At 53.5% G+C, this 12,001-nt stretch overlaps 1 protein-coding gene across 1 annotated transcript; it reads right to left on the reverse strand.

Moving 5' to 3' along the window:
• Nucleotides 1-1,021: 1,021 nt before the first annotated feature.
• On the reverse strand, nt 1,022-7,622 carry CPA1 (carboxypeptidase A1). The gene is made up of 10 exons (XM_019750047.3): nt 7,468-7,622; nt 6,900-6,981; nt 6,238-6,471; nt 5,907-6,008; nt 5,395-5,496; nt 5,098-5,208; nt 4,328-4,418; nt 3,609-3,808; nt 3,007-3,091; nt 1,022-1,290 (listed from the first exon to the last, which is right to left on the reverse strand). Exons 1-10 carry the CDS (start codon nt 7,554-7,556, stop codon nt 1,103-1,105), a joined length of 1,284 nt encoding a protein of 427 aa, XP_019605606.3. The 5' UTR covers nt 7,557-7,622; the 3' UTR covers nt 1,022-1,102.
• Nucleotides 7,623-12,001: the final 4,379 nt, after the last annotated feature.

The following is a 12,001-nucleotide window of genomic DNA, read 5'->3' on the forward strand; positions in this document are numbered from 1 at the left end:
ATCCTTACTCCCACAACCTCTGTTTAGGGGGCTGCAATCTACCCCACCCCCTTCCCAGTGACTTCTGTGGAAGTCCATCTTAGATGGGTAGAAATTATGACCACTTCAAAGCATCGGCTTCAGTTGGGATATGCAGGTAATTCCCTGCTCTACAGTCACATTAAGAGATTTGGAAGAAACAGAAGGTACATTCTTGCTTTGAGAACAGTTGAGATGCCCTCTGTATTGTGACGCTAGCCACGAAGGGTGATAGCACAGCCATCAGAATCGCCGAGCCAGGAGGGAAGAAGGCAAACTCTAGGCTCTTTGGAGGGTCATAAGAGGAGAGCCTCATGTTTGGGAAATTCTGCAAATGATAAGGAGTGGTGGTGGGTGGAATACGAGAGGGAACAGAGACACCGTCCGGAAAAAACGCTTGAAAGAATGTGCAAATGTTAAGTAAACCACTTCCATCCCTAAAGACAAAGACTTCGTGATAAACTACAATTAATAAAATGTCCCAGGATTGATGTTTGTTCTTTGTCTTCAACAAATGATTCCCTTTAACCTAATTGCTCTCTTCCAATTTAATTCAGGAGTGGGAGACCATACTTGCTTTATAGAAATTGGCTTTGCCTGGCCGCAACATCTGTTTGGGACAGCGGTGGCCACCACGATTATTCTATTTCATACTCAAAGTTATTGCTGTTGTAGATGAATGGGCCCAACCAGCATAGACTATTGTACAAGCTGAATTCCTCACCACCGCGGGGTGCCAGGCATTTGGTTAGCAGCTGTGGCTGCTGCTTGCTGCTAAGGTATGAACAAATCACCCCACTGACGAGCTGAGCTCAGGGTGGTCTAATTAAAACAGACACCACTTGGATGCGACTTCACAGGACCTTGGAATGCAGAGGGATTTAGGGGTCATCTAGTCCAACCACCCACACATTTCCAGGGAGGCCTGCAGGAACTAAATCACTCCTGTCCCAGCCTGAAAAGACAGACACACCACATGCGTTCCCACACGCACGTCCCAAGATTCTGTTCCATACACTCAAACTTTATTTGGTTGCTTGGGTGGGGCTAGAGAGGAGAAAGAGGAGAGAGGCGAAGGGCCGGTTCAGTAGGGGTGGTTCATGGTGTGCTCCATGATGGTCTTCAGCGCCAGCCATGTCTCCTGGGCCGTGGGGATGATCTGGGAAGCCGGCAGCAGGAAGCCATAGCGCCCAGTGTCCCGGAGCTCGAAGGTGTAGGAGTACTTGATGCCCTGGTTGTAGGTCCAGTCAATGGTGCCTCCACTGGCTCGGTCTGGGGCAGAAGCAGAAACGGGAACACAAAGGTCCATCATTTTGAAACATTTCCATGGGCCGGGCTGATGGTCCAGAGCCCAGAGCCTCTGCACTGTTCATAGGAGTCAGCGTCTACCCAGTGTTTGCTGTTGACCAAGCAGCCTGACTTCCTCCCAAGACCTCCCCCGAAGGGTCTCAGCCCAAGGGGCCAAGAGAGGCAGACCAGCAATGGTTCTCTCACTGAGGGATGCAGGCGAGTTCCTACGATTGCAAAAGCCCCACTGAAAGCTGCCTCCATCCTCTAGTAACCACTTTGTTCAAAACTCCAAATATACCAGAGTTACCGGCTTGGATAACCAGGATTTGTCCCCCAGGGCTGTGGTCTCCAGGGGAGAGTGCAAAGGGCCAGTCAAAGCAAAAGCCCCTTGTCTGTCTTTTCAGAGGAAACTTCGCCCAGATTTGCAGTTACCAATTATGAAGCTGCTTTCAAATTGAGCAGGCAGTAACCTCCTGCTCTATAGTCACATTTAAAGAAATTTGAAAGGAACAGAAGGTAGCATGTCAGAATTTAACTTAACAACATTGAATGAAGCAAAATCCTTTTGACTAAGGGTTAAAAGAGTTTCCAAAGAGGGCCTGGAGTTCAAAATCAAGGCCAGCCCTAAGGAGAATTGTGACCCACTCACCCACCAAAACCTGGGCACTCCAGGCAGGAAGTATGTGAGAAGTGTGTGCCATCCTCCTAGCTCTGTCCCTGCCCCCTGCTTCTTCAGCGCTCCTGCCTTCTGTCAGCTGATAAACTTGGTGGATCCCTCAGGGCCCCACGGGACCTGCCCGCACCCCACCTGTCGCTACAATCCTGTGCGGTTATTCGGCTGCAACCATAAGGGTCTCCATGCTATTCTCACTATTCCTACTCCAGGCCAGACCACACGGTAGGACCTCTGTTCTAGCTCCTCTGTCTGGAAGCTCTCCCCCAGATAGATAGCCTCTTGGCTCCCTCGCTCATTTCCTTTAACACTTGCCCAAATTTCACTCTCAATGAGGCCTCCCCTTCAAACCCCGGCCTGCTCCACCCCCAGTATTCCTGAGTCCCCTCACCCAGTTCTAGTTTTCCTTTTGCCCCTGGCATTTATCACCTAACAGACTGTATCATTTACTCCTTCGAGTGTAGTGTCAGTCTCCTTGTCTAGAATGTAAGTTTTCTGGTCTCCGCTTGTTTGATTTCCAAGCAAACAAAACAAGGCCTGGTGGCTACCAGGTGCTCAATAAACATTTGTTGACCTAATTCCATTTTCATGTAGCAGTGCGCCTTCCAGGGGCACGGTATGTATAAGTAAGCTGGGAAAAGAGAGAATATATTCCCTAACGGAAGGACATTGGAAGAGGAGGATTTTGTAAGTTGAGTTTCTTGGTGATGTCAAGATGCCAGCAGAACTCTCCTCCCTCTCCATGCCTGAAGCTGGACTTAACCCCAAGACAAAGGGACAAGAGTTCTCAGAGGAGCTAACATATTGGTGTGACGGTATCACAGAAGGCCGAGTTCACATCAGGAAAAGCCACTGCTGCCCCCCAAGCCAGCAGTGGTAGGCATGGCTGGGGGCCGTTCGCCTCTCCCATGCTCCCAGACTTGGGCACCCTCGGCTACTTCCTCCAGGAGGGACGCTCCCTGGGGCAGGAAGAGCCAGCGGGGCTTCCTCCCGAGGGCACCCGCAGAGACCATGCACCCACTTACAGATTGCTTTGATGATGCTGCCGTACTTGAACTTGGTTCCATACAGAGAGGCCAGGGCGGTCACAGCAGACTTGGCCAGCTCATCCTGGAGAAAACACCAAGCAAGACCAGCTGTCATGGCCAGCAATACCGGGCCCCCAGCATAGCAGGACCAGGCAGGGTGACCCGGGAGCATGCGCCCTGTAGCATCGGGTCCCCAGAAGAGAGCACAGGGCCTGGTAGGGCCTGCAGGATCACCCCTGTAGCTCAGTAGCCCCACAATCCTCCGACTCTGTAGGGTGTCTGGCTGGTGCTTCCCTGCCCTTCAGTCACACTGCAGCTCCCAGGGTGAACTTGTGGTACAAGCTCAAAGTCTAGCCCCGCCCCTCACTCTGTCATGTGATGGAAGTAACTCCACCACTCTGTGCCTCAGTTTCCCAGACAAAAAGGGAGGTTAGTCTGCCTTGCCCCAAGGCTAGGCATCCCAAGCCCTCAGGTGTCCGGGAGAAAGAGGTGCTTGGCACTGTGCAGGCTCTGGCACCTTAAGCAGGTCTGATGGATGAAACCCCAGGCCCGCCCAAAGCTGCCTTGGGGAGGGGCGGGCAAGCAGGGTCAGCACACACCAGCTCATTGTGGTCAGGGGCTGGGTCTGTTGTGTAGCCGTAGGGATACAGGAGGAGCTGGGAGTAGCTGTGGATGGAGATGAAGGCCTTGATGTTCCCGTGGCTCTTCACAAAGTCCACGATGGACTTGACCTCCGTTTCAGAATTGGCAAACTTGCCATGGTAAGTCTCTGAGCAGGGGTTGTTGCTGGCTCCCGCCTCTGTGGGAGAAGAAAGGGGGCAGTTGGTATTCCTTCCAGCCAAGTGGTGTGGCTTCCACAGCTTCCCGTTCGTTGCATGGAGATAGGGGTGAGGTGAGATGCAAGAGGGCTCACCGCCACCCCCAGATTAAAGAAAGACCAGGGGCCTTCTGTAACCTGAGGGTCCCACCTCCCTCCCCAGCCAGGCTTGAGCAGACGTGATGAACAAGCCAGGGAGGTGAGAAGGGCTCCTCAAGCAACACTGGTTCTTGCAGTGAAGTGACAAAGGGAAGGAGCTGAGGTTGTGCTAGAAAACCCCTCGGTAGGTTTCAGACTTGAATTCCATGGGGAGGAACTTTCTTGTTACAGACAAGGGACCAGTAAGCCTCAGAGTGCCACCTTCCTCGCTGGGGGTGACATTCCCACCACCCCCACCACCCACCAACCGCTGCCCTCGCTGCAGGGGCAACAGGACAAAGGAGGGTGAGAAGTCATTCTGGGTTGTCCCATCCCTGATCCCCAGATCACACTGGGCCTTACTCCCAAAGCCAGCATCCCAGTTCCGGTTGGGGTCCACGCCGATACAGGAGGAGCCAGGTGTGATCGATCGAGTCTTGCGCCACAGGCGGTTCTGAGGAAGGAATCAGACACTTGTCTGTCACTGTCGCCATGCTAGGCTGGGGTTCAGAGTCCACAGGGAGCAGTGTGGGCTGCAAGAGGCCTCCATCAACACAAAGCACCCCAGCCCGAGCTTGGCTGTGGACACAGCTTGGGTGTGGACACAGCATGGAATCACAAACCATTTTCAACTGGTTGTCAGAGGGGAAGGTCTTGGTTGGAGGAGAATGGAGGAGACAATGGATGCTGGTGGAAAGTGAAGAAGGCACAAGGTGCACCCCCTCCCCCATTTGATTGGTAGCAGGCTGTACCTGCCATAAAAATCAAATAGAACCAGGACGTAAGGTCTGGGGCAGTGGGTCTCCACTGGGGACAATTTTGTCCCCCCACACCTGGACATTTGGCAATGTCTGAAGATGTTTCTGGTGGTCTCAGTGGTGGGGGGATTGCTATTGGCATCTAGTGAGAGTCAGGAGGCTGCGAAACACTCTGAATGCACAGGGCAGCCCCCACACCAAGAATTATCTGCCCACGCTGTCAAGAACGCCAAGGTAGAGAACCCTGGTCTAGGGGGACAGGCCTGTTCGCCCTTCCCCTGACTTCCGAAGGTTGAGATTAGGGGTGAGTAGCTTGTAGGGCTCAGAGGCCAGAGGCCCACCCTGCTTTCCCCAAGAACAGGAGAAGGTATATACCTTGGTATGGGTGAAGACAAAGCCATCAGGGTTGGTGACAATCTCCAGGAAGATGTCCATGTTGTCAAGAATGGAGGTGAGAGCGGGGTCCTGGCCATAGTCTTGTGTGATCTAGTTGAGGGTAAGAGGGTAGAGGGGCAGAGTGAGCCAGGCTGGGCATCTGCCATACTAGAGCAATGGACGCCTGCCCTCGGCCTCCCTCTGCAGTCAACAATTCTGAATGGGAAGGGGAGGCTTCTGTGGGTCTTGGACACCCATTGGGCCAGAGCCCCCCCACCACCACCACCCCATGCTTACCTTCTTTGCAAACCAGATCCCACTGGCCTGGGTGACCCACTCCCGGGAATGAATGCCTGTGTCGATCCAGATGGCAGGACGGTTATTTCCCCCAGTGCTGAACTGGATGAGAAGAACAGGGAAACGGTGTCATCATTGAAGGGGAACATACCCCGGGCCAGAGGCCGCCTGCTGTCTGGGTATCTCAGGTGGAGGCTCTGTTTGTGGAGCCATCATTCAGGTGGGGTGACCAGTTCTCTGTCGGAGGTCATAAACAAACTGATTTATTTATCTGGATTACCCCAACCCCAGAATGCTTTCCATAATGTGACACTGGATTGGAAACATTTGGGTCACTTAAACATCTAAATTGTGTGTACGGGTATGCCTGGACATTCATCCCTTTCCCCGCGCTGGCATGGGAAGTTCGTATAACGGTGTCTTCCCTGTGACCGTGAGCTCACCTACACACAGACATAGGTGCCCATTTTTGCACCTATGCCCGAGTGTACCCACACGCAGGCACCCATTACCTTCAGCACGTAGATAGGACGGCCTTCGTAGGTGCTGCCAATCTGGAGCTTGCTGACAAGCTGTGGGTGCTCAGCCACTAGCATGTCCATGAAGCCATAGATCTGAGAAGGGAGGGTGGGGAAGGCCGATTGTAATGGCTTCCGGGAACCTGGATGCCTCCCTCAGCAGCTCCATTAGCTGGCCAGCTGTGAGCCGTGGGCCAGGCCACCCCGGCCACGTAGACACAGAGCAGGTGTCACACACAGCCAGGCCGGCCCTGGCTCTGGCTACATTTCACCAGCGCGATGAAGAGCTTGGTGACAGTGGGACATGGCCCCAGGGCTTCCTCACCTCATCCAGGGGGTGGTAAGTGGCATAGCTGAAGGTGTCGGTGGAGCTGGCCCGAGCCTGGAAGGCGAACATCTGCTCCTGCTCCTCGTCCAGCAGTGACTGCAAATCCTCAATCATGATCGTGTAGTCGATGCCATGGGCCTCCAGGAAGACTTTAACGGCCTGGACGCTGGAGAACGGCACTCGGACATCGATGGGGGAGTCAGGCTGGGCAGGGCCCCTCCAGAAGTCCAGCTGTGGGGGGGGACAAGAACTGGCATTGTCACAGCAGACCGGGAAGGGCCAGCCTGGTGGCAGGGCCTGTGGGCTCCCGAGTTGGGCGTGGGGCATGGATGTTGGGGCAGAGACAAAGGGAAACCCTGGGCACTGGACAAAGTCCATTGTGGTCAAGGAAATGGCCCAGGAAGCGGAGTAGGGGTGCTTTGAGACAGCAAAGCGCGTATTGAAACAGGGGTCCCCACTTTGCTCAGAAGCTCGAGGACACCAAGATTCAGGACCTGGGGAGTTGAACTGCTTTCTAACAGGCATCAGTCCCATGACTCCTTTCTGGGTGTCTGGGGAGAGAAAGCCCAAGACCCAGGGGTTGCTGGGGGGCTAGGGTGGGTCCAGCTGGCCTGAGAGGTACCCTGGGACCGCAGGATAGGCTCCCCCGATCGTCTGACCTGCAGGTGCTCCAGATACTCCAGTTCCGTCACCTTCTGGACCTGGGCTTCATCAGCAGCAGAGATGCGGAGCACCTGGTGCCTGGGCAGAGTGGGGGGAGGATGAGGGTGTGAGCAGCCCCATCCGGCCGTGCACACTCCCCACGGAGGAGGGTGGCAGGTGGTCTAGAAACCCCAGGCTGGGCCTCCGTGCTCTGGACTGAGCAGGGGGAGGCAAAGGGGTCTTAGCAATAAATGGTCTGGGCTCTTTAGATCGTTCTGGACGCTGCTGCGGTCCCCACTCCCAGTTTAGACTTTATTTCTCTCTCCAAAGCCAGCGAGGCCTCCTCCGGTTTCCTCTCCTGGAAATTCCTCGTCAGAGCTCAGTTTCTCCAGGGCTCAAGAGGCTGTCCTGAGACACTAGACCCCTTCTCCGCCCTGGTCCCTGGTCAGCCTGCCTCCCAGGCTGTGCTAGTCTGCTCCTTTCTGGCCATCTCCCCATGCGACTGTCTGTCCGTCTCCTCCAGACTCTGGCTGGAGGCTGAGCCCTCCCTATCTCCCCTCTGAGCACCCCCCCTCTACACCTTACCCCACAAAGTCCTCTTTGCCAAGGACGGCCCCCAGCAGCACACTCAAAATCAGTAGCCCCCTCATGCTGCAGCTAGTTGGGAAGGTCATCTGAGACTGGGAGAAGGTGCTGGGGCCTTTTAAACTCTCCCAGGACAGAGATCTCCGGGCTGTGCCCAAGGGTTGTCCTTCCCCTTGCACCTGGGCCCTGTCCCACGGGGAAGGGGGGGTGGGAGTGCTGAGCTCTGATACCTCACCCTCCCTGATAAAGTGACAGGGAGCAGGGCAGCTGGAGAGATAAGCTGGGCCTCAACCCCTTGGCCATGAGGGGCCAGCTTGGGCCTGAAGGTCAGCTGCATCATAAGGTCTTCCAGTGGGCACCCGGCTCAACCACAGCCCACAGCCCTGAAGCCTACGACCCCGGGCACCCACGGCTGGCCCCGAGAGTGGAGACAGAGCCAGGACTCTGGAGTGGCCACACCAGCTGGGGCCTTGTGTGAGAAATACCCTTCTCCCACATGCCTCGGTGCCAGCTCTTTTGTTCTTGTGACAGAGCAAGCCTGGACCCTCGGGCCCACCCAGCTTCTGTACGTGCTGGCTCTTCGCCACACTGGCTTTGTCCAGGACTGCCCCTGCCCTGTGTGTGGCACACCCCCATCTAGGGGAAAACCCCTTCAAGGACACTTCCCAGCCCCTGTCCTACAGTGTCAGCAGCCTGTGGGAGTCCGGCCAGGGCAGCAGCAGCTGGGCCAAGAGCCCACCTTTCGCCAGCCTTTCCCTCCACCCCCATTGCTGGGATCAGGGTTCCCCTCGATGGGAACGGTAAACAGCCGTCATCTGAGTAGACAGTGTGGTGGTGGGAACAGGGCCAGACCCTGCTGGGACTGCACAGCGTACAGGAGAAACTGGAGCTCACAAGGGGAATTTGCTCTGGCTCTGGATGCTGACCTCACTGAAGAGACATCTAACGCAAATACACCCTGATCCCTAGGGGCCCCCCAGGGCTCCTAGCACAATCTGGGGCCCCTACTCCGTGTCAGGGCCTCAGGCTTGGGCGCTGACAACAGCCGAGGCAGCCCTTTCTGGTTTCTGTCTGTCCCATCTGCCTCCCTCCCCCAACCTCTAACTGGCTAACCCTTCTATGGCAGGACAGAGTGACCCTGTCATATTCATCCACAAGTCTCTCCTATAAATTTCCTTAACCAGGAACCCTCTTACCCGTTCCTCATATTCTCCTCATCTCTTAGAGCTTTGCAGTCTTCTCAAGCTTTTTAATCTATTCCCCACCAGGAAAAAAAGGTTTTGTAGAGCTTTCTTTAGTTTGCATTCTGAAAACAATATTTATTTTTCTATGTCTAAATCTAAAGCTGTCCTATCATTTTGACTCTGTTTCATGTACACTACACATATTGGGGGTCGGGGGTGTTGACTAATTCTTGGGCCTTCTGTGAATCCCTTCCACTAAAGACAAACCCATGAGAAAAGGGAGGAAGGGTGGGGAAAGGGCAGCCTCCTGAGAGGGCTGCTTGCAGCCTCCAACCAGCCATCTAAGGTGTCCAAGTCATATAATCCATGTTCTTGAAAAGTTGGAAAAGGTTAATTCAGGGCTACACACTGAAATCAGGGCCAGTGCTGGCAGGAAACTGAAAGCACAGGGACGGAGGAATTTAGGTCTCAGGTAGAGGCTAAGCCTAATGTTCCAGGTTTCTCCAAAGCACTTTAGGAAGGTGAAAATGGCCTGTTGGTAAAGACCAGTTTGCTAGAATGGAACCTGGGGCAGAGAGCCACAGCTCTGCCTTCCCACCCGATGGGCTTGTCTCCCAATGGTCCAGCGCAAGGGCAAAGATGAAGGCCCTGAGGCTGAGAGCTGGGGGAATCAGCAGAGCACTAAGACCTATTAGCCTGAGAAAGAAACCACCAGGCTGGCATGTAGATTCAAGGACAGATGACCGGCTAAGTGCCCGGAGGCAAATACACGGAGGCCTGCTGTAGCCACGCTGACTAGTGCTCACAGCGGCCCTCTCCCTTCCTGGTTGAAGAAACCCAGATTGCGTGCGGACGTCACCCCTCAGGGAAGTCACCCCATTCCCAGCTCAGGGCCTAAGTCTAAGACTAAGACAGCCCGGTTGCCAGAGAATGCCCAAGCATGGTAAACAGAGGCTCTAAGACAATGCTCAGAGACACCCCCCCCCCCAACCAAAACCTAGAAAATGTGTTGTTAAAGAGGCAGAAGAACCAATCCCCCATGTCCATCGTAGGGACCAAAGTGAGATGGTTGCAGAGAGCGCAAACAGATGCAATCAGAATGGCTGGATCCAGTAGCTGAGTGAGACCAGCTGTCTCCCTTTGGCAAGTGTGTTTAAGGTTGTATGTGACACAGTCGTGTTCCTGGGAAGCAACGTCTATGAGAATTTAGGGCCGCTCTCATGTTCGCCGCCCAGTGTCCTCCTCCTGCTTATCACAGCACCTCTATTTTCCCTCAGTGACCACCTTTCCCAACTCAGGCCATGCGATTAAAGAGAATCTCCTCCCCCACCCTCACTCCGGCTCCCGGGACGAGCCAACAAATTCCATTTCTTTTTTCCCCTCAAGCTTTTCCAAGTTGGTTTTTGTGTCACATGTGACTGAAAAAATGCACAGCTAATGCAGACCTTCTCTAACTTCAGAAGAGAACAAAGTGGGAGAGGAATGCCTTCTAAAAGTAGATTGCCACAAAGCTGTTATAAGATTTCAGGCAGGTCACTGCATATCCCTGGGCGTCCGTTTCCTTGTATATGAAATGAGGAAGTTGGTCAGAACCATCTCCAGGGTCCCTTCCAGCTGTGACACTCTCTGATTCCAGGACATTTGTATTTTTCACCCCCAAACAAATCACAGCTGTGTTGACCTGCCTAGGCAGAGGGGAGAGAAAGGCTTTCCAGGGTTGTGGGGAGATCAGAATAGAGCCACAGGGGCACTGTGGCTTGGAATGGGTAAGTGTTCCCAGGGCAGTGAAGGTCAAAAGGGGCCACATCCTGCTGAGGCTGCAATGGCGGGTGGCAGGGCTTGGGGGTGGTTTGGAAGGCTGGGAGGAGGAAGTTCTGACAGGGGCCTCTTTGAGTTTTGTTTTCATAACTGAGTGCCCAGAGCCTGTTTGTTTGCTTTGAAGCTGCAGACCTGTCACTTCAAAGTTGGCAGTGGTGCTTGTCTCAAGTGGAGGCAGAATTTTTCTCTGGAGAAAGTCACCTGAAGAGAGACGTGCTGCAATGGGTCTTTAAGGAATGTCAAGTCAGAGCCCAAATCCCAGAACAGAGACAGGGAAGAGAGAGGAACGAAGCAGGAACGGCCCACAATGTCAACGGAAAAGGGGGGAAGGGGAGGTTTGCTTCTGACTGAGCCTGAGAGAGGAGCTGGGGAGCCCTTAGAGGGGCGTTCCTGCACTTGGGGTGCAGGTTGGGCTGCCCCTGCTTCGGCCAGGGAGCAGGCAGAGGATCAAAGAGAGCAAAGGCTGTAGGGAGGGAGGGGTTGCTTCACAAAAGGACACGAACCAACTCCCATGCCAGCATCCAGTTGAGGTGTTTTATTGTCTACATTGTCTTTCCTTTCTGTATGCCCAAGTGAAATTTTGTGAAATGTGACCCTGAGGCCTGAGCTATGCTTTGGGGAATCGAGGGAGGTGAGCTGAGGGGCAGGAGGCTGAATGGACAGCCACAGGCCTTGGTGAAGCTGATTAGGGGAGAGCGAGAGGCCAATTGCAGACCCAGGGGCAAGAGGCCAGCGACGGACAAGCCACAAGAATGGATTTGCAAACATGCCCTCACTCCTGAGGATTGTCCCAAATACTTGAGGAAGGAGAGTCTCTGAAGGCTGAACAGATTGGAGTTGTCCTTCAGGACACCCCTCCTCCTCCCCCAGAAGACAGTTATTTGCCCCCCACCAGTGCCTTCACCAGTGTGTGATGCACTGACAGGCCCAAAGCTCGCCGGATTCTATCTCCGTTTGTACTAAGTGGCTGCCTGGGCCTTCTTATGTTTCTAAAGAAGCTTTTTTAAATGTGATTTTTTTAATTTTTTTTTTTGTCGAGTCCTTTTCTCTCTGGCCCTGTGTGCAGCTGTCAGCGGGGAGACAGAGGAGGATGGCGGAAGCACCCCGACCCCGGCCATTAGCCCATCACCCCGGGCCGCTGCCTCCCACCCTGCCCTCACACAGGACTCTTTCACATTCCAAACTGCCTGCCTGGTTTGTTTTTTTAAGAAAGCAATAACCGCAGCACATTCACTGTGGTTCTTTATGGCTTTCCATATGTATAATCGCTCTTTCTCTCTTCAGTTTTTCCAATGTTTTTTTCTTTTAAATAAATGCTCATAAATTTTACTGGTGAAAAGGATGAAAAAACATACCTAAAAAGAGCAGTTTGTTGGGAGAAAAAAAAATAAAAACCAAGCCGAATGTAGAAAAACTAAACTCCTGTTTAGCATTATATACCTAAGATATAAAAATTAAAAAAAAAAAAGTTCAGGTTTTATGAAAAAGAGAGTATTCTGTAATATCTAAAACTTGCATGTCTAAGTCTTGAG

This window comes from Rhinolophus sinicus, chromosome 8 (assembly GCF_057876585.1).
Source record: "Rhinolophus sinicus isolate RSI-liver-muscle chromosome 8, RSI-T2T, whole genome shotgun sequence".
In the NCBI taxonomy this organism is placed as follows: domain Eukaryota; kingdom Metazoa; phylum Chordata; class Mammalia; order Chiroptera; family Rhinolophidae; genus Rhinolophus; species Rhinolophus sinicus.